Here is a 19,598-nt window from a genome sequence, read left to right on the forward strand (position 1 = left end):
GATACAGAATAACAAATGTTGCAAATTTATGAATTTTTCTTTTTTTTATCTTGCATGAAGCTACAACATCAGAGGGACTGTTATACATTAACTCATAAGATCCAAGGACAGACTGCCGGTTAGTATTGAGTCACATGAATATGAAGATGTAAATATTAAAACCACAGATCAATGCATGCATAAATAGATGTGGACACTGCAGCCAAATCCCACAGAACAGAGAAAGGTCAGAGCTAAATACAGTTCCAAAAATACATAAAAGTTAAGGTGGGCCATAAATCATGCATGCACAGCCACACCATTCTGTGCATTAGTAGTTTTTAATATTTTAACTTTAAACTTAGCAGTAGTTCCCTTAAAATGCAAACAGCGTCTTGCACATTCTCACAGGACTCCCATGTCATTCATATTTTTGACAGTTTTAATAGCTAAAAGTGCAATGAGCAGCTGCACTATAGCACAGAATATAAAGAAAGGAAGAGGAATAATGTGCACTCCCACTTAAATGGGGATGTTGCATTAATGACATGTATCTTAACCACTCCTCTTTTGCTCTAAAACGCACCTCTCTCATTGTAAATTTTCGTTTAGAAAATCTGCATCTAAAGCATGCAACTTCCTGCTGAGCTGAGGCTTGCAGCTTAAGTGAATGTTTTTATATTTTCTGTAACTGATTTTGCTTTTTTTTTTTAAGTCTTTGTTGCTCCTATTAACTCGTGTTTTATATTTCTTTATAGTCCTTTAACGCGGCTGTGTACTGAAATACTGTGGGTGACTGGTGTTTGTGGTGTTTCTGCCATGGTGTGGATCAAAATGGTCAGTGCACTCAGCCTTTTACATGTTCCTAGGATTGAATGGAGATCTGAACTTGAAGTCGACAAATAAATTTGAAATTAGAACTGATACACATATTTAAACACCAAAAATATTTAACCAGGCAAAAAATATACTGCATACAGTAACTGTAGCTGTATAATCATCGTATGTGCATACAGGCTTCCCTGTAAACAATATAAAATGACAGTATAACTACGAGGAAACGCTATAATTCATAAAATTACAAATAATTACAAAAGAAATAATAAATACGTTTCTATTATTTTATTATTCGTGTATAGGCACGATAAATTTTGTGCGCATGCGCGGAGCGCTCCCGTTCGTGTTTTTGGCTTTCTTTCTTAACTTGCATATAACTCTGTAATATTTATTTATTTAGATAAGGCAACTTAGTGACGCCGTGCTAGTAGAGAAAGTTTTGCTATTCATAAGAATTTCCGTGTATATACTTCAAATTTATCTTTTTGGTTTTTATATTATTAGAGTAGTTTTGGTTTTAAATTATTTAAATTATTAGAGTGTTTATTCTCTCTATATGATAAACGGTTGCAGCTGTAACAACTGAAATTTCCCTCTGGGATCAATAAAGTATTTCTCATTCTGATTTTAATATACATTATTTAAAAAATGTAAAAGAAATGACAAACCAGCTGCATAATTTAATCACGTTGAATACATATAATTATATAATAATACCTTGCATACAGTTAATTAATATTTTAAAAATAGAGTTTTGCTCTTTTATTTTGTTAGGGGCCTTGGTCATGTGACAGCCCGCCTTGGTCATATGATTTATTTGGGAGACGTTTCCGTAAAGACGTGAGTTGCTATATGCGGGGAGACCCTCTCTCGCATACGTTTATGTTTGTTTCTGTTTGGATCGATTTCTTTGTGTCTGTCGGAGTGAAGAAGAAGAAATCTGAGGAAGAAGAGCCAGCATGGCAGCAGGAAATTGGCTCGCTGCACTGTGGTTACTGCTCTCTGTTGTGGCGCCTTCATGTGTTTGTACCATCAGCCCTCAGCAGGTACAGTTACCTGTTATTAACCACTAGTTAATAGTTAATTAGTATCAGGTTATAACAGCATGCTGAGGTCCTGCAGCTGATAGCGCTTTAGCTGAAGCTGTTGGAGTTAAAATGATTTAAAAGTTAAGTGAGTTTTTTGTTTGTTTTGTTTTGCTATAAAATGTTTTTTGGTTTTTTGTCCATAACTTGCATAACTTGAGGGATTTCTAAGGTAAGTAAAGTGTTTTCTCAGGTAACCTTTATAGTCTTGCAATCTAGATTTGGGGATAAAATCATTTCCTGGACTGAATGCGAGATTACCTGATAACACCTGAAACAGGTTTCTGCCCTAACTGGTCTTGCCTGTAACTATATCTTACATATCCCATCTCTGTTTTTCTGTACGTCCTCTCTTTTACCTGCGCTCCTCCCTGCTTTTCAGCTCGACCCTCTGGTGTTTGAGGAGCAGCTGCTGTGGGTGAGTGGAGCCCAGGGGCAGGTGAACACCTACAGGATCCCGCTGCTCACCTTCACCCCCAAAGGAAGCCTGCTGGCTTTTGCAGAGGCCAGGAAGACATCGTCTTCTGACATGGGAGCTAAATTCATTGCAATGCGGCGCTCCACAGACAAAGGCAAGACTACAACAATTCTGAGTCAGAGGAACAAGCAAACAGCCTGCACACGTGCATGAGTGTCATAAAACAGTCAGCAGATACATGTCACATGTGCAAAGTGTCATATTTAAGAGGATTTTATTGTTTCTGAATGTACATCAATGGAGTTATTTCATCAGTAATCTCAGCCAGTATTTGGTTTTACTTATATTTTCAAAATTATGTCATAAGTGTCACAGTTTTAGCTGCCATTTTCAGAACAAAACTAAACATGAATTCTACTGACTGAGCCTCAAACTAAAACTGTAAATCTCAGTTTTAACAGAAACAAACTGAAGCAGCAGAAAGCATCATAGAAGATAAAATATGAAGTCAAATTAAAGTATTTGCTGCAATGGAGGTCTCAGGTTTTTGGCTGCTTCATCTCCTCCTCCTCCTCCTCCTCCTCTATTGTCACTCCAGGAGCCACCTGGTCCCCCACCACCTTTATCGTTGACGATGGTACGAAGCCGGACGGCCTGAACTTGGGTTCTGCTGTGGTGGACGAGGAAGTGGGCTCAGTGATTCTGATCTACGACGTCTGCTTCTACCTCAACCACTGCAGCCCACCCAGCATCATGATGGTGGAGAGCCGGGATGATGGCCTCAGCTGGAGCCCGCCCAGAAACCTATCGGTTATGCTCGGCGTGAAGAACTTCATTCCCGGGCCGGGCCTCGGCCTCCAGGTGAGAGGGAGTGATGTGACGCTAAAATATAAATGAAAAGAGTCACAATTAAAGGTGTTAAAGTGAGATTTTTCAGGCAGATTTCTGTGTGGCTTTAATGTAAGCTTTAATGTTCATCTTATTTCATACAGCTCTGTTCCACCTCTGTAATTATGCATAATTTTGCATGTGCAAACTCAATGCATTGGTGGAAGGACAGCTGGCCTGCACTGCTTTGTTGTCTCTGAGTCTGGACACTATGTGTGCAAAATGCTGCACTGTTCTGAGTTCAACGTCACTGTTTTGCAATGTGAAAAACATGCCAGCTTTAACAAAAGGAACTTATAAGCCCGAAAGTCATCTGATGGGACAGTTTGGAACTGGCTCTCAATTCCTGTCCCTTTTGTTATTCTGTCCAAATTAAAGAAGTGAGAGTGGGGATAGTTTTAGCTTCAAGGCCAGACAGAAAATGGTCAATATAACTGAAAGTATAGCAGTTTGGCACAGCATCTATGAATCCCTCATGGAGTGTTACTTCATTAAAATGGACTTGCTTTTGATGCCATTTCGCAGCCTTTCACAGGTGCTTTGTTTGTTTTTTTCTTGTTCAAATAATCTGCATCCACAGTGCAGCACATTAGTTTAAAAAAGTACCAAAATTCGCATTTCAATACTCATGACCAAATCTGAAAACCTCAGTGTTTCGGCAAAGAGGAAGACCCCTCACAAGCTGAAACTCACCAACAAGTACATGCATAAGGATTGACAGATGCTACTGCTGTTATTGTTTTTTTTGTTTTGTTTTGTTCTTTAAAAATAAAATGATGAGGTATTTATACTTTTTAGTCTTTATTTCAGATAGGACAGGAGAGAAAAATCAGGACAGCTGGGAGAAAGAGCAGGCGGAAGACATGCAGTCTTATGACATATGATTTACCTGCTCAAGCCAGTGAGCTATAAAAGCACCCTGTTTCTACTAACTTGAGTAATCCTCAACTTTTATAGCTACATTTCAGAGGGAAAAGAATCTACTTTATGCTTTGCTGTTTTTTTGCTGCACTTTAAACTTTAATGACATGTATCAAAATACCCCTTTCCGATTGGTTTCTATCAGTATTTTTAAGCAGACAGATTTAGAATTACAGCTTGATTTTTAACATTTTCCACAGTCAAAGCACAGTTAAAAAAACAGTCCGATCACCTGACCCTAAACTGCAGGAGAGCAAAAAAAGAATGAATTACTCTGCAGATTAAAGCCTCTTCACAGGTCTGAGAAGATTAGTCAACACAGCCTGTGTTGGCGTTTGATCAGGTACAACATAATAACATGGCTGATACTTCAACTGCAGGGGCATTTAACTTCCCTAAGTTCAATTAAATTTGTCTCGTGCTCCTACTTTTTATTTTCCTGTTCTTATTTATTACAGTCACACATATTGCAGGTTTTGTATTACTACCTGATACTGACATGTTGTCAGTGTTTGTTCATAAAGCTGTCAAAAAAGTGCATGTTGTGAAATACTTGGAAGTGTAACAACAGCATTATTTTGTGAATTAACCTTTTTTTCTTGATCTGGGCTGATATACTGACAATATAAATATTAACAGATTTTTAAACAAGTTTTGTGTTAACCCAGTCACACCTGCTGAATTTAAACATATAATATTTACGTTTGTCTACATTGCCTCTCTGAAGTGGAAATTTTTTATTCTACTACATTAGTGAAATTGATTGGATGCAGAGCTGTGTTTTTCTGCTTCAATGCATTTAATCCAGACAGTAATGTTTGAAGCTACAGAATCGTTATATAATTGAAGGGGTGGCTCTGATTCTTTAAATTGGCTGCTAGGTTATGTTGTGGTAATTATATTGTAATTATACAATGTTGCCCTTTCAATATACTGGTGTCTTGTCCAATCTTGTCCAGCTGAGATAGGCTTCAACAACCCTGCAGCCCTGAAATGGATAAGCGGTTAAGGAAGAAAATGGATCAATGATTAAATTCACCAGCGATACCCCTGAACTATTTTTGTCTCTTTTGGATTACAGAAGCGCTACAATCCTGCAAAGGGGAGGTTGGTGGTTTGTGGTCACGGGACGCTGAATGGGGATGGTGTTTTCTGTATCCTGAGCGACGACCACGGAGATACCTGGTATAACGGTGCGGCGCTGAAAAGTATCCCCTACAACCAGAAGAAGAAGCCACAGGACTTCAGTCCTGACGAGTGCCAGGTATGTTTGCTGAGCCCGTCTGTCAGATTAATGCAGAGGAGGGTAATATATACATCCTTTTTTTAAATCAAGGAAAAACACTCATTGAGATTAAAAATCTATTCTTTCAAGAGTGACCTCGAGGGCAGCAGAGGCTCAAAGAGTTATAAACATAAATAGATGCAGCTATCACACAGTACAAGCGAGAGAGCACAATATCCAGATGATGTGCAATAACAAGTTGACAACAAAAAGGTTCATTTTCAAATTAATTTCAGTACAACTTTAATAGAAATCACATGTACTAAGAGCAATATTTTCACAATCCTTCAAAACAGACTTAAACCCCCACATAGTAGCCAGCTCTGCAGATTGTCACGTAGAGTATGTAAAATAAATCTTTGTGCCTTTGAAATCACAGACAGTCTTCTCTCCATCTGCCTTCCTACAGCCGATTGAGTTGCAGAACGGCACCATCGCCATCAATGTGCGGAACCAGAACAGGTACCACTGTCGGTGTCGCATTGTGGTGCACAGCTATGATGGAGGGTTGACCCTGCCCTTGGAAGGCCTGGTCTTTGACGAGGCACTGGTGGATCCTGTAGTGGCAGCTGGAACTCTGCAAAAAGAGGGAGTGATCTACTTCACCAACCCCTGCAGCGAGGACAAGAGTAAGCAACACCAACTATTAAATTCTATAAATGTGCAGTTTAAAGTTGTGTAATAATAAACAGTACTTTAGTTTATCTTATATAAAGATATGGTTACACTGATATATGCTTGTTTTAAATGGTCAGGTTTCAGGCAGTTTTTTTCTACTCTTGGCTCTGTGTGATGTCAGCGAGAGTAGATAGCCTTCATGTGGTCATATCAGCTATGCCTTTAAAGGGGCAGCCAATCAGAAAAAAGTTAGCTTAAAGGAAGTAGTATGGGAGCTAAAATGGCTTGTTTTTTGATAGCAGATGAACTCAAAGGCTGCACAAAGGCCCAACATAAAATAAAGAGGGATTATTTTCATATGTAAATCTCTTCCAGAGTCTGATAATCAAAATATGGAGCCTGTAATGAGCATAATAGGTCCCCTTTCAAGTGAAAGTACACAGATCAAAAAAATTTATGGAACGCTCAAGTCACACATTGGATCTTGAAGAATGAATAGCCTTAAAGATTTATGTGAATGAGTAAATAACTTTTGTTCTCTCTCTCAGGAGTGAACTTAACCCTAAAGTGGTCCCTGACAGACGGCACATCTTGGGAGAAAAAAGCCACACAGATATGGGCCGGACCGAGCGGCTACTCCTGCATCACGTCACTGGACAGCGGTTCTGTAGAGGACCGCAAGTACATCTTTGTCATCTACGAGAAGGGCCACAAGGACTATTATGAGACCGTCTCATTCGCCAAGATCCACCTGTACAGTGGCCGTTAGAGTGCAAGAGGAGGTAGGCAGAAAAGGTCAGATATTATTACTGAATCCTTTGTGTAAGCAGGTAGCCTCATTGTGATTGAGAGGCCTGTGTTCAAACATATACAAAAATTCTGACAGACAGATAGCAGAAGGACCCATTATACATAAGTTTGGAAAAGTGTGTGCATGGGCAGTTGCGCATAAATCAATATAACCCTTTAAAAAGTTCCAATGAAATCAAAGAGTGTAGTTTTATAGTTTTTGTAGCTTGTTCCATTTAGAGGAATTATTTAAAGTATTTAAAGTTCAGTGTGAACAGGAGTTACAGCTAATGTCAAAATGTCCCCTGAGCTGACGTTGTAATTGCGGTGTTTAAATGTAATCAAAGAGCAGAGGTAAGCAGGAACCTCTGCAGGAGGGCCTTCTAAAATAAACATAAATGCTGCTCTCTTCTGGTTGCTGAGTACCAGCCTCACTTTTCATATAAGATACAACACTGAGTAAAAATAGAATTACTTGTGATAAATGGCAGCATGGTGTGATAGAGGAAGAGGAAGAAGAAGCATGCTTATAAACAATATCACCATGAATCAGGCAGAGACAAAATTGCAGGTATTTGACAAGTGAATGAGAAACAGGATTTAGTTTTATCCATTTTTTTTGTCTTGTGCAAACTGAACGTATTTAATTTATATGTTTTCTCAGAGTCAAACAGTGAAGGGAAAAGAAAACCAGAAGAGGTTTTTGTAATCTACTGATCTTCTGAGGAAGACAAAGAGACTTTTTTATTATGTCAAAAAATGAATATGCACAGTGAATGTGACACTATTTTTGATTAAATATATTTTCTCTCACTTTATCTTTCTAGTCTTTGCACTCACAAGTCTTGTGTTTGTTTTGCCAAATAACTGCAGAGCCTTAATCTGACAGATTCCTGACCTCACAGAGGAAAAAAACAGAGAAAATATACTGGAAGATTATTTTACAGATCAGGTACACTAGTTTCCAACAGTCTTATTGAAGTTTCAAACATAATACTTTCAGTACAGAGGAAGACGAATGTTTGAGTGACATCCTTGGGCTGAAGGTGAAAATTAGATTTATTGCAATATAGATGCAAGTAACAGATTCACTGTCTACCCAGATAAGAGGACTTCTTTCTTTTCTGATCTACCATACTGATATATCATTGAAATGGTAGTAAAGACTAACACAATCATACATGCATGGCTTCAGCACGTGCACCAGGTTGAAAAAATCAGGAGCTGCAAGATAAGCTGAAACAACACTGAAGTGTGAGACAACAGCAGTTATGTCACTTTTGGTGCGTGCCGCTGTTTTTGTAGGCGACAATGGTGAGCATAAAGTAGATGCAACAGATTCAACGTCAAAATGTTTTCTTTTGACTTAAAGATGCATGTTTGCCACAAATTCATACTGACTGAAATCAGCTGTGCCTTTAGGAAACTGTCAGATATTTTCACTTAAATGTTCTCTAACATCTTGTAACGGTCACTGTTGGCTGGCTTCACCTCGCCTCACCTTACAGTCTCCTCTTGGGTTTGACTTAATTAGGATTCTTTAAATTCAGGTACCTGTGTGATTGAATGTGTAAAAGAATGAGGTGCTTAATGTAACCAAAGTGTCTTTGTTTGTATTTCCAGAGAAGATGCTGTATTATTTTATCTGTGTATTTTAAATGTCCAAATGAGTCCAGGAAATCTGCTCTCTATAGAATAAAAAATGATCTTTTAACAGTTGCTATTACTGCTTGTGGCAAGTAAATACAACCATTCCCATGTGTAATGTATTTGCATTGATTAAGGGCTTTATTTAGAGCTTTTCTGGTCATACTGACCGCTCAAAGCACTTTAGATTATAAGTCAGGTACATGAGATGAGCTAAACTGATTTTCCTTTGTGTAAAATTGTCCTTGTTTCTGTTTATATGATAGAGAAAACACTTGTTTTATGTCTGAAATTACAATAAAATCAGCATTAAAGAAAAAAAATGTCACTTTATGTTTTTCTCTGCATGCCTCTCTAATATAGATTCTTATATTATGGTTCTAATGTAAGAAACAGTTTCTCTTTTTTTAATTTTAAATTGTAAAATATTTCCTTCCATCCAAGTAATGAAACATGAATTCAAACTTGACAAAAAAAGCAATCTAAAAACTGCCAAAGTATGAAAAATGTAATGACATCTACATTTGCATAATTGATTGTGTTAAATAACGTCTGCTTTATAATTTATTTTAAGAGCACCCTGTCTTAGTTTTCCGTACATGCATCATCAAACATCCAAATATCAAAGCACATACTGAATCATAGGACGTTTAAAAATGCATTTTTGCATCTCCGGCATATCAGTGCCTGCTGTGCTGAGGTCTGCAGCTTCACTAATTAAATATAAAATATTTTCTGCAGCTGAGTTTGCTTTTTTTAAGTCTTTGTTGCTACTATTGGCATATATGTGTATGATGTTGCTCAGCTCATTTCTAAAGTTAACCCTGAAGTCCTTTAGATTGACTCGTGTCTGTGCTATTTTTCTGCCACAGGATAACAGTAGGGTCCAGTCTTCTATGTGTCCTTAACTTTGAACGGAGACATGACATTTAAGTGTATAAATAAATTAGAATTATATATTAGATTTTTTTAAAATAATTTTTAATCAAAATTTATATATATATATTTATATACGATTTTAAAAAATTTACATGAAGAGGATCCTCTTATTTTGTAATCAGTGACGTTAGTCATGTGACCGTCCACTTTAGGTCATATGACTTAGGGAAAAAGACTTCGATTTATGAAGTGAGAGGAGAGCGCTTCGTCTCTATTACTGTGTTTTCGTGGACTTATTTCGACGCTTTGTCTCCTTTTTCGCTTCTCTGACTGTCGGAGTGAAGAAGAAGAAGAAATTTCAGGAGGAAGAGCCAGCATGGCAGCAGGAAGCCGGCTCGTTGCGCTGTGGTTACTGCTCTGTCTTTGTAACATCAGCACTCAGCAGGTACAGTTACGTGTTTTTAAACTGCTTAGTATCAGGTTATAACAGCATGCTGATGAGGACCCAAGAAGCGATCATCTTAAAAAGTGACTGCAGCTTTTCTGTTATTGTTTCTGCATCAAAATGACCTTATATCGTTCACTCGTCTTTCCCATACTATGTTTGCAGTGGCAGCCGACTAATAACATGCAGGTTTCTGGTGTGAGATCCAGTAGTTAAATAAACTGCATCTTACCTCCTTTTCCTAACCACTTTTCCTTGACCTCGATTTAAAACATCTTGAGGTCAAGGTAAGGAGAATTTATGGGAACGTAGCAGCGCTTAGATTGCACTCTTTAATAACGAAACTGCAGTTTCAGATGGACTGCAAAGTCCGTATTTTGAACATATAGCCTATAAAAGAAATACATCATATTTCCTTCCCGCAGAGATGATACACTGTAACTTCTTACCAGCTTTTTAAAGTTTTTTTTGTGACTGAAGTAAAATGTCCTCCAACCATCACTTATCCAGTTTAGGGTGGTTGTGTTCTGGGGTGAGAGTCTAATTAGAATCCTAAATGCCAGCAATCCAACAATGGATATAATCAGGGGTAAAAGTGGAACTTAACTTAGAAATAAGTGACATATATTCTGCTGTGAGCTCCAGTAGTTTTTCTTCAGGGACCTGTTGTTCCACTTTTCTGAATTTTACTGCTCTTTGTGGATTCAGCCTACTACTAATAGGGTGACCGGATCCCAAGAGACTAAAAGCGGGACAAACAGTGTTTGTGTGGAGCAAAGTAGGACATGTTTACAATGCTGGGATTTAGTCAAGATGTGTTATACTTGAAAGCAACTTTTCCAACTCTCTTGCTAAGTAAATGCTATAAGAATGATGGTTCCATGCGATAGTCTTTATATACTCTTCTATTCTCTGTTATTTCACTGTTATTTCATCTACTGTTCTCTCTGGTTTTTGGGTTTCAGTAGGGATAGCCATAGCTTGGCATACCTTTTTGAGCCATATCTGGGAATTTTAGCCAGTTAGGAAACACACGTCCTGTGTCACTTTGCACCATATTTTCTCCTGTGCAAAACTGAAAAATCACTCTAGCAAAGGTGGTGGCTTAAGACACCAGTTGTCAGCTACTGACAATGCAGATCTCTTTCACAGGTACCTCCACCCCCACTCACACCTTTTGTCAGGTGACCTCAATAGGTCACATGATAGGATGGGGCAAAGTTCGCACCCTGGTGGTAATGCCTTTTTTCACACCTTGGCTCATGTGATGATGCACATGATAATCAATAGTGGGTCAATGAACACCTCCAAAGGGGTCAAGTACCTGGGACCTTCCACCATTTGGTTTTAGAGCTGCAGAAGCCTCTTGGAAACATCTTCAGAAAACTTAAAGAAGTCCAGTCGCCTTTTTTCCAAGCTCTTAACATTATCATGACCTGAATGACTGAGAACCTACAGACACATGCTGTCATGATGTTCAGGAAAAGGAAGGACCCAACTGCAGAGGCAGACGTAAAATGTTTCCAGTTTTTATTTTCACAAATCCAACAAAGTTTTGAGTGAGGAGGTCCGGGATTAAACAGGCTTGTCTCCAACACTCCGTCGGTCTGGCAGCACGTTTACTGACCCACAGAATTCTTGACTCACACCCCAACAGACCCCGGCTCAGCTCTGCACACAAACAGCAATTAATCCAGAAGGCAAAAAGAACGTTGGAACGACACCAAAATAAAGTGCTTAGTTTGGCTACCTGATAGAGGCAACGATCCGGCAAGGACTGAAGACTTCCTTTGGCTTAAATACCCAGCGAGTGAGCCTCAGGGAAAACAGGTGAGTAAACAGTGATTGAGATCAGGTGTGCCACACACGGCTGGAGGAGGCCGGCCAGAGGGTGGAGCAACTGTCGAGCCTGCCCAAAGAACAAAACACACCCATACAACACACTGCCGGCCCGGAGAGGGCGGGGACCATGACACATGCTTAAGGACACATATATGAGCAGTTATTTTAATACATTATCTAAAGGAGCTCTTATACAGAATATCCAGTCAAATCCTACAAAAAACACTTCAAGTTTTTCTGATTTTGCCTATAAATAAGGTCTTAAAAGTTTTTTCCCCTGCAAGTTAAAAATCTACCACCATCTCTGCTGTTGCAAAATTCTCCCATAAATTTTATACTTGCCATGTCTCTCTCATTTATGGCTTTGCCATACTGCAAACTACTCAGTTTATCCTGCATTTACTGAACAGTATATACTTTGGATGACATGTTATAACTAAAGTTATCTGGTTATTTCACAATAAGAAATAATCAAATAACTTCAGCAGCACATTCTGTGCAGATCCACTGCCTGATTAAAACAATCTGACATGCATTAGGACATTGAACAAAGACTGAGGCTGGGTAGAAGGGGAAATTATTTCAAAAAAAGGTAAAGAGTTTTTTTCTTGCTACAGGACTCCTTTGTTATTTTGTCCAGAACTTGCATAATTTGAGTGATTTATAAAATAAATTAAATGTTTCCTTGGGTTAGCGGTTAGTTTTCTTCTCTTGTGGGTTTGATTTGGTGATAAAGATCACCTGATTGTGTGACATGATATCTTAAGCATGCTGAAGATTCTTCTGCCCTATCTGGTTTTGCCTATAGCTACTTCTTGGATATCCCTTCCCTCTGTTTTTCTGCACTTCCTCTCTTACCTGCCCTCCTTTCTGCTGTACAGATCGATCCTCTGGTGTTTGAGGAGCAGCTGCTGTGGGTGAGTGGAGCCCAGGGGCAGGTGAACACCTACAGGATCCCGCTGCTCACCTTCACCCCCAAAGGAAGCCTGCTGGCTTTTGCAGAGGCCAGGAAGACATCGTCTTCTGACATTGGAGCTAAATTCATTGCAATGCGGCGCTCCACAGACAAAGGCAAGACTACAACAATTCTGAGTCAGAGGAACAAGCAAACAGCCTGCACACGTGCATGAGTGTCATAAAACAGTCAGCAGATACATGTCACATGTGCAAAGTGTCATATTTAAGAGGATTTTATTGTTTCTGAATGTACATCAATGGAGTTATTTCATCAGTAACCTCAGCCAGTATTTGGTTTTACTTATATTTTCAAAATTATGTCATAAGTGTCACAGTTTTAGCTGCCATTTTCAGAACAAAACTAAACATGAATTCTACTGACTGAGCCTCAAACTAAAACTGTAAATCTCAGTTTTAACAGAAACAAACTGAAGCAGCAGAAAGCATCATAGAAGATAAAATATGAAGTCAAATTAAAGTATTTGCTGCAATGGAGGTCTCAGGTTTTTGGCTGCTTCATCTCCTCCTGCTCCTCCTCCTCCTCCTTCTCCTCCTCCTCCTCTATTGTCACTCCAGGAGCCACCTGGTCCCCCACCACCTTTATCGTTGACGATGGTACGAAGCCGGACGGCCTGAACTTGGGTTCTGCTGTGGTGGACGAGGAAGTGGGCTCAGTGATTCTGATCTACGACGTCTGCTTCTACCTCAACCACTGCAGCCCACCCAGCATCATGATGGTGGAGAGCCGGGATGATGGCCTCAGCTGGAGCCCGCCCAGAAACCTATCGGTTATGCTCGGCGTGAAGAACTTCATTCCCGGGCCGGGCCTCGGCCTCCAGGTGAGAGGGAGTGATGTGACGCTAAAATATAAATGAAAAGAGTCACAATTAAAGGTGTTAAAGTGAGATTTTTCAGGCAGATTTCTGTGTGGCTTTAATGTAAGCTTTAATGTTCATCTTATTTCATACAGCTCTGTTCCACCTCTGTAATTATGCATAATTTTGCATGTGCAAACTCAATGCATTGGTGGAAGGACAGCTGGCCTGCACTGCTTTGTTGTCTCTGAGTCTGGACACTATGTGTGCAAAATGCTGCACTGTTCTGAGTTCAACGTCACTGTTTTGCAATGTGAAAAACATGCCAGCTTTAACAAAAGGAACTTATAAGCCCGAAAGTCATCTGATGGGACAGATTGGAACTGGCTCTCAATTCCTGTCCCTTTTGTTATTCTGTCCAAATTAAAGAAGTGAGAGTGGGGATAGTTTTAGCTTCAAGGCCAGACAGAAAATGGTCAATATAACTGAAAGTATAGCAGTTTGGCACAGCATCTATGAATCCCTCATGGAGTGTTACTTCATTAAAATGGACTTGCTTTTGATGCCATTTCGCAGCCTTTCACAGGTGCTTTGTTTGTTTTTTTCTTGTTCAAATAATCTGCATCCACAGCGCAGCACATTAGTTTAAAAAAGTACCAAAATTCGCATTTCAATACTCATGACCAAATCTGAAAACCTCAGTGTTTCGGCAAAGAGGAAGACCCCTCACAAGCTGAAACTCACCAACAAGTACATGCATAAGGATTGACAGATGTTACTGCTGTTATTGTTTTTTTTTTTTTTTGTTTTGTTCTTTAAAAATAAAATGATGAGGTATTTATACTTTTTAGTCTTTATTTCAGATAGGACAGGAGAGAAAAATCAGGACAGCTGGGAGAAAGAGCAGGCGGAAGACATGCAGTAAACGGCTTATGCAGTAGTCTTATGACATATGATTTACCTGCTCAAGCCAGTGAGCTATAAAAGCACCCTGTTTCTACTAACTTGAGTAATCCTCAACTTTTATAGCTACATTTCAGAGGGAAAAGAATCTACTTTATGCTTTGCTGCTTTTTTGCTGCACTTTAAACTTTAATGACATGTATCAAAATACCCCTTTCTGATTGGTTTCTATCAGTATTTTTAAGCAGACAGATTTAGAATTACAGCTTGATTTTTAACATTTTCCACAGTTAAAAAAACATTCCGATCACCTGACCCTAAACTGCAGGAGAGCAAAAAAAGAATGAATTACTCTGCAGATTAAAGCCTCTTCACAGGTCTGAGAAGATTAGTCAACACAGCCTGTGTTGGCGTTTGATCAGGTACAACATAATAACATGGCTGATTTTGCACTTTATTAGCGTAATGAGTGCTGTTACTTTTAATTGTTTTACTTCAACTGCAGGGGCATTTAACTTCCCTAAGTTCAATTAAATTTGTCTCGTGCTCCTACTTTTTATTTTCCTGTTCTTATTTATTACAGTCATACATATTGCAGGTTTTGTATTACTACCTGATACTGACATGTTGTCAGTGTTTGTTCATAAAGCTGTCAAAAAAGTGCATGTTGTGAAATACTTGGAAGTGTAACAACAGCATTATTTTGTGAATTAACCTTTTTTTCTTGATCTGGGCTGATATACTGACAATATAAATATTAACAGATTTTTAAACAAGTTTTGTGTTAACCCAGTCACACCTGCAGAATTTAAACATATAATATTTACGTTTGTCTACATTGCCTCTCTGAAGTGGAAATTTTTTATTCTACTACATTAGTGAAATTGATTGGATGCAGAGCTGTGTTTTTCTGCTTCAATGCATTTAATCCAGACAGTAATGTTTGAAGCTACAGAATCGTTATATAATTGAAGGGGTGGCTCTGATTCTTTAAATTGGCTGCTAGGTTATGTTGTGGTAATTATATTGTAATTATACAATGTTGCCCTTTCAATATACTGGTGTCTTGTCCAATCTTGTCCAGCTGAGATAGGCTTCAACAACCCTGCAGCCCTGAAATGGATAAACGGTTAAGGAAGAAAATGGATCAATGATTAAATTCACCAGCGATACCTCTGAACTATTTTTGTCTCTTTTGGATTACAGAAGCGCTACAATCCTGCAAAAGGGAGGTTGGTGGTTTGTGGTCACGGGACGCTGGAGGGGGATGGTGTTTTCTGTATCCTGAGCGACGACCACGGAGATACCTGGTATAACGGTGCGGCGCTGAAAAGTATCCCCTACAACCAGAAGAAGAAGCCACAGGACTTCAATCCTGACGAGTGCCAGGTATGTTTGCTGAGCCCGTCTGTCAGATTAATGCAGAGGAGGGTAATATATACATCCTTTTTTAAATCAAGGAAAAACACTCATTGAGATTAAAAATCTATTCTTTCAAGAGTGACCTCGAGGGCAGCAGAGGCTCAAAGAGTTATAAACATAAATAGATGCAGCTATCACACAGTACAAGCGAGAGAGCACAATATCCAGATGATGTGCAATAACAAGTTGACAACAAAAAGGTTCATTTTCAAATTAATTTCAGTACAACTTTAATAGAAATCACATGTACTAAGAGCAATATTTTCACAATCCTTCAAAACAGACTTAAACCCCCACATAGTAGCCAGCTCTGCAGATTGTCACGTAGAGTATGTAAAATAAATCTTTGTGCCTTTGAAATCACAGACAGTCTTCTCTCCATCTGCCTTCCTACAGCCGATTGAGTTGCAGAACGGCACCATCGCCATCAATGTGCGGAACCAGAACAGGTACCACTGTCGGTGTCGCATTGTGGTGCACAGCTATGATGGAGGGTTGACCCTGCCCTTGGAAGGCCTGGTCTTTGACGAGGCACTGGTGGATCCTGTAGTGGCAGCTGGAACTCTGCAAAAAGAGGGAGTGATCTACTTCACCAACCCCTGCAGCGAGGACAAGAGTAAGCAACACCAACTATTAAATTCTATAAATGTGCAGTTTAAAGTTGTGTAATAATAAACAGTACTTTAGTTTATCTTATATAAAGATATGGTTACACTGATATATGCTTGTTTTAAATGGTCAGGTTTCAGGCAGTGTTTTTCTACTCTTGGCTCTGTGTGATGTCAGCGAGAGTAGATAGCCTTCATGTGGTCATGTCAGCTATGCCTTTAAAGGGGCAGCCAATCAGAAAAAAGTTCGCTTAAAGGAACTAGTATGGGAGCTAAAATGGCATGTTTTTTGATAGCAGATGAACTCAAAGGCTGCACAAAGGCCCAACATAAAATAAAGAGGGATTATTTTCATATGTAAATCTCTTCCAGAGTCTGATAATCAAAATATGGAGCCTGTAATGAGCATAATAGGTCCCCTTTCAAGTGAAAGTACACAGATCAAAAAAATTTATGGAACGCTCAAGTCACACATTGGATCTTGAAGAATGAATAGCCTTAAAGATTTATGTGAATGAGTAAATAACTTTTGTTCTCTCTCTCAGGAGTGAACTTAACCCTAAAGTGGTCCCTGACAGACGGCACATCTTGGGAGAAAAAAGCCACGCAGATATGGGCCGGACCGAGCGGCTACTCCTGCATCACGTCACTGGACAGCGGTTCTGTAGAGGACCGCAAGTACATCTTTGTCATCTACGAGAAGGGCCACAAGGACTATTATGAGACCGTCTCATTCGCCAAGATCCACCTGTACAGTGGCCGTTAGAGTGCAAGAGGAGGTAGGCAGAAAAGGTCAGATATTATTACTGAATCCTTTGTGTAAGCAGGTAGCCTCATTGTGATTGAGAGGCCTGTGTTCAAACATATACAAAAATTCTGACAGACAGATAGCAGAAGGACCCATTATACATAAGTTTGGAAAAGTGTGTGCATGGGCAGTTGCGCATAAATCAATATAACCCTTTAAAAAGTTCCAATGAAATCAAAGAGTGTAGTTTTATAGTTTTTGTAGCTTGTTCCATTTAGAGGAATTATTTAAAGTATTTAAAGTTCAGTGTGAACAGGAGTTACAGCTAATGTTAAAATGTCCCCTGAGCTGACGTTGTAATTGCGGTGTTTAAATGTAATCAAAGAGCAGAGGTAAGCAGGAACCTCTGCAGGAGGGCCTTCTAAAATAAACATAAATGCTGCTCTCTTCTGGTTGCTGAGTACCAGCCTCACTTTTCATATAAGATACAACACTGAGTAAAAATAGAATTACTTGTGATAAATGGCAGCATGGTGTGATAGAGGAAGAGGAAGAAGAAGCATGCTTATAAACAATATCACCATGAATCAGGCAGAGACAAAATTGCAGGTATTTGACAAGTGAATGAGAAACAGGATTTAGTTTTATCCATTTTTTTTGTCTTGTGCAAACTGAACGTATTTAATTTATATGTTTTCTCAGAGTCAAACAGTGAAGGGAAAAGAAAACCAGAAGAGGTTTTTGTAATCTACTGATCTTCTGAGGAAGACAAAGAGACTTTTTTATTATGTCAAAAAATGAATATGCACAGTGAATGTGACACTATTTTTGATTAAATATATTTTCTCTCACTTTATCTTTCTAGTCTTTGCACTCACAAGTCTTGTGTTTGTTTTGCCAAATAACTGCAGAGCCTTAATCTGACAGATTCCTGACCTCACAGAGGAAAAAGCCAGAGAAAATATACTGGAAGATTATTTTACAGATCAGGTACACTAGTTTCCAACAGTCTTATTGAAGTTTCAAACATAATACTTTCAGTACAGAGGAAGACGAATGTTTGAGTGACATCCTTGGGCTGAAGGTGAAAATTAGATTTATTGCAATATAGATGCAAGTAACAGATTCACTGTCTACCCAGATAAGAGGACTTCTTTCTTTTCTGATCTACCATACTGATATATCATTGAAATGGTAGTAAAGACTAACACAATCATACATGCATGGCTTCAGCACGTGCACCAGGTTGCAAAAATCAGGAGCTGCAAGATAAGCTGAAACAACACTGAAGTGTGAGACAACAGCAGTTATGTCACTTTTGGTGCGTGCCGCTGTTTTTGTAGGCGACAATGGTGAGCATAAAGTAGATGCAACAGATTCAACGTCAAAATGTTTTCTTTTGACTTAAAGATGCATGTTTGCCACAAATTCATACTGACTGAAATCAGCTGTGCCTTTAGGAAACTGTCAGATATTTTCACTTAAATGTTCTCTAACATCTTGTAACGGTCACTGTTGGCTGGCTTCACCTCGCCTCACCTTACAGTCTCCTCTTGGGTTTGACTTAATTAGGATTCTTTAAATTCAGGTACCTGTGTGATTGAATGTGTAAAAGAATGAGGTGCTTAATGTAACCAAGTGTCTTTGTTTGTATTTCCAGAGAAGATGCTGTATTATTTTATCTGTGTATTTTAAATGTCCAAATGAGTCCAGGAAATCTGCTCTCTATAGAATAAAAAATGATCTTTTAACAGTTGCTATTACTGCTTGTTGCAAGTAAATACAACCATTCCCATGTGTAATGTATTTGCATTGATTAAGGGCTTTATTTAGAGCTTTTCTGGTCATACTGACCGCTCAAAGCACTTTAGATTATAAGTCAGGTACATGAGATGAGCTAAACTGATTTTCCTTTGTGTAAAATTGTCCTTGTTTCTGTTTATATGATAGAGAAAACACTTGTTTTATGTCTGAAATTACAATAAAATCAGCATTAAAGAAAAAAAATGTCACTTTATGTTTTTCTCTGCATGCCTCTCTAATATAGATTCTTATATTATGGTTCTAATGTAAGAAACAGTTTCTCTTTTTTTAATTTTAAATTGTAAAATATTTCCTTCCAAGTAATGAAACATGAATTCAAACTTGACAAAAAAAGCAATCTAAAAACTGCCAAAGTGTGAAAAATGTAATGACATCTACATTTGCATAATTGATTGTGTTAAATAACGTCTGCTTTATAATTTATTTTAAGAGCACCCTGTCTTAGTTTTCCGTACATGCATCATCAAACATCCAAATATCAAAGCACATACTGAATCATAGGACGTTTAAAAATGCATTTTTGCATCTCCGGCATATCAGTGCCTGCTGTGCTGAGGTCTGCAGCTTCACTAATTAAATATAAAATATTTTCTGCAGCTGAGTTTGCTTTTTTTAAGTCTTTGTTGCTACTATTGGCATATATGTGTATGATGTTGCTCAGCTCATTTCTAAAGTTAACCCTGAAGTC

The 19,598-nt window shown here is 38.6% G+C and overlaps 2 protein-coding genes across 6 annotated transcripts; both read left to right on the forward strand.

Annotated features, from left to right (window-relative positions):
• The first annotated feature begins 1,647 nt into the window (after nt 1-1,647).
• On the forward strand, nt 1,648-8,753 carry LOC115788026 (sialidase-1-like). Of its 3 annotated transcripts, none has more exons than XM_030740877.1 (7): nt 1,648-1,862; nt 2,284-2,473; nt 2,918-3,180; nt 5,210-5,392; nt 5,823-6,042; nt 6,580-6,826; nt 7,485-8,753. In XM_030740877.1, the coding sequence occupies exons 1-6, from the start codon at nt 1,776-1,778 to the stop codon at nt 6,798-6,800; spliced, it is 1,164 nt and encodes a 387-aa protein (XP_030596737.1). In that variant the 5' UTR covers nt 1,648-1,775; the 3' UTR covers nt 6,801-6,826; nt 7,485-8,753. The 3 variants fall into 3 exon arrangements, with proteins under 3 accessions (XP_030596737.1, XP_030596738.1, XP_030596736.1); XM_030740878.1 differs by having other exon boundaries at nt 6,580-6,813; XM_030740876.1 differs by having other exon boundaries at nt 6,580-8,753.
• An 811-nt stretch (nt 8,754-9,564) lies between these two features.
• On the forward strand, nt 9,565-19,056 carry LOC115788027 (sialidase-1-like). 3 transcript variants are annotated; one of them, XM_030740882.1, is made up of 7 exons: nt 9,723-9,791; nt 12,515-12,704; nt 13,167-13,429; nt 15,515-15,697; nt 16,127-16,346; nt 16,884-17,130; nt 17,789-19,056. In XM_030740882.1, the coding sequence occupies exons 1-6, from the start codon at nt 9,723-9,725 to the stop codon at nt 17,102-17,104; spliced, it is 1,146 nt and encodes a 381-aa protein (XP_030596742.1). In that variant the 3' UTR covers nt 17,105-17,130; nt 17,789-19,056. The 3 variants fall into 3 exon arrangements, with proteins under 3 accessions (XP_030596739.1, XP_030596742.1, XP_030596741.1); XM_030740881.1 differs by having other exon boundaries at nt 16,884-17,117; XM_030740879.1 differs by having other exon boundaries at nt 9,565-9,791; nt 16,884-19,056.
• The last annotated feature ends 542 nt before the right edge of the window (nt 19,057-19,598 follow it).

Source organism: Archocentrus centrarchus, chromosome 11 (assembly GCF_007364275.1).
Source record: "Archocentrus centrarchus isolate MPI-CPG fArcCen1 chromosome 11, fArcCen1, whole genome shotgun sequence".
NCBI lineage: Eukaryota > Metazoa > Chordata > Actinopteri > Cichliformes > Cichlidae > Archocentrus > Archocentrus centrarchus.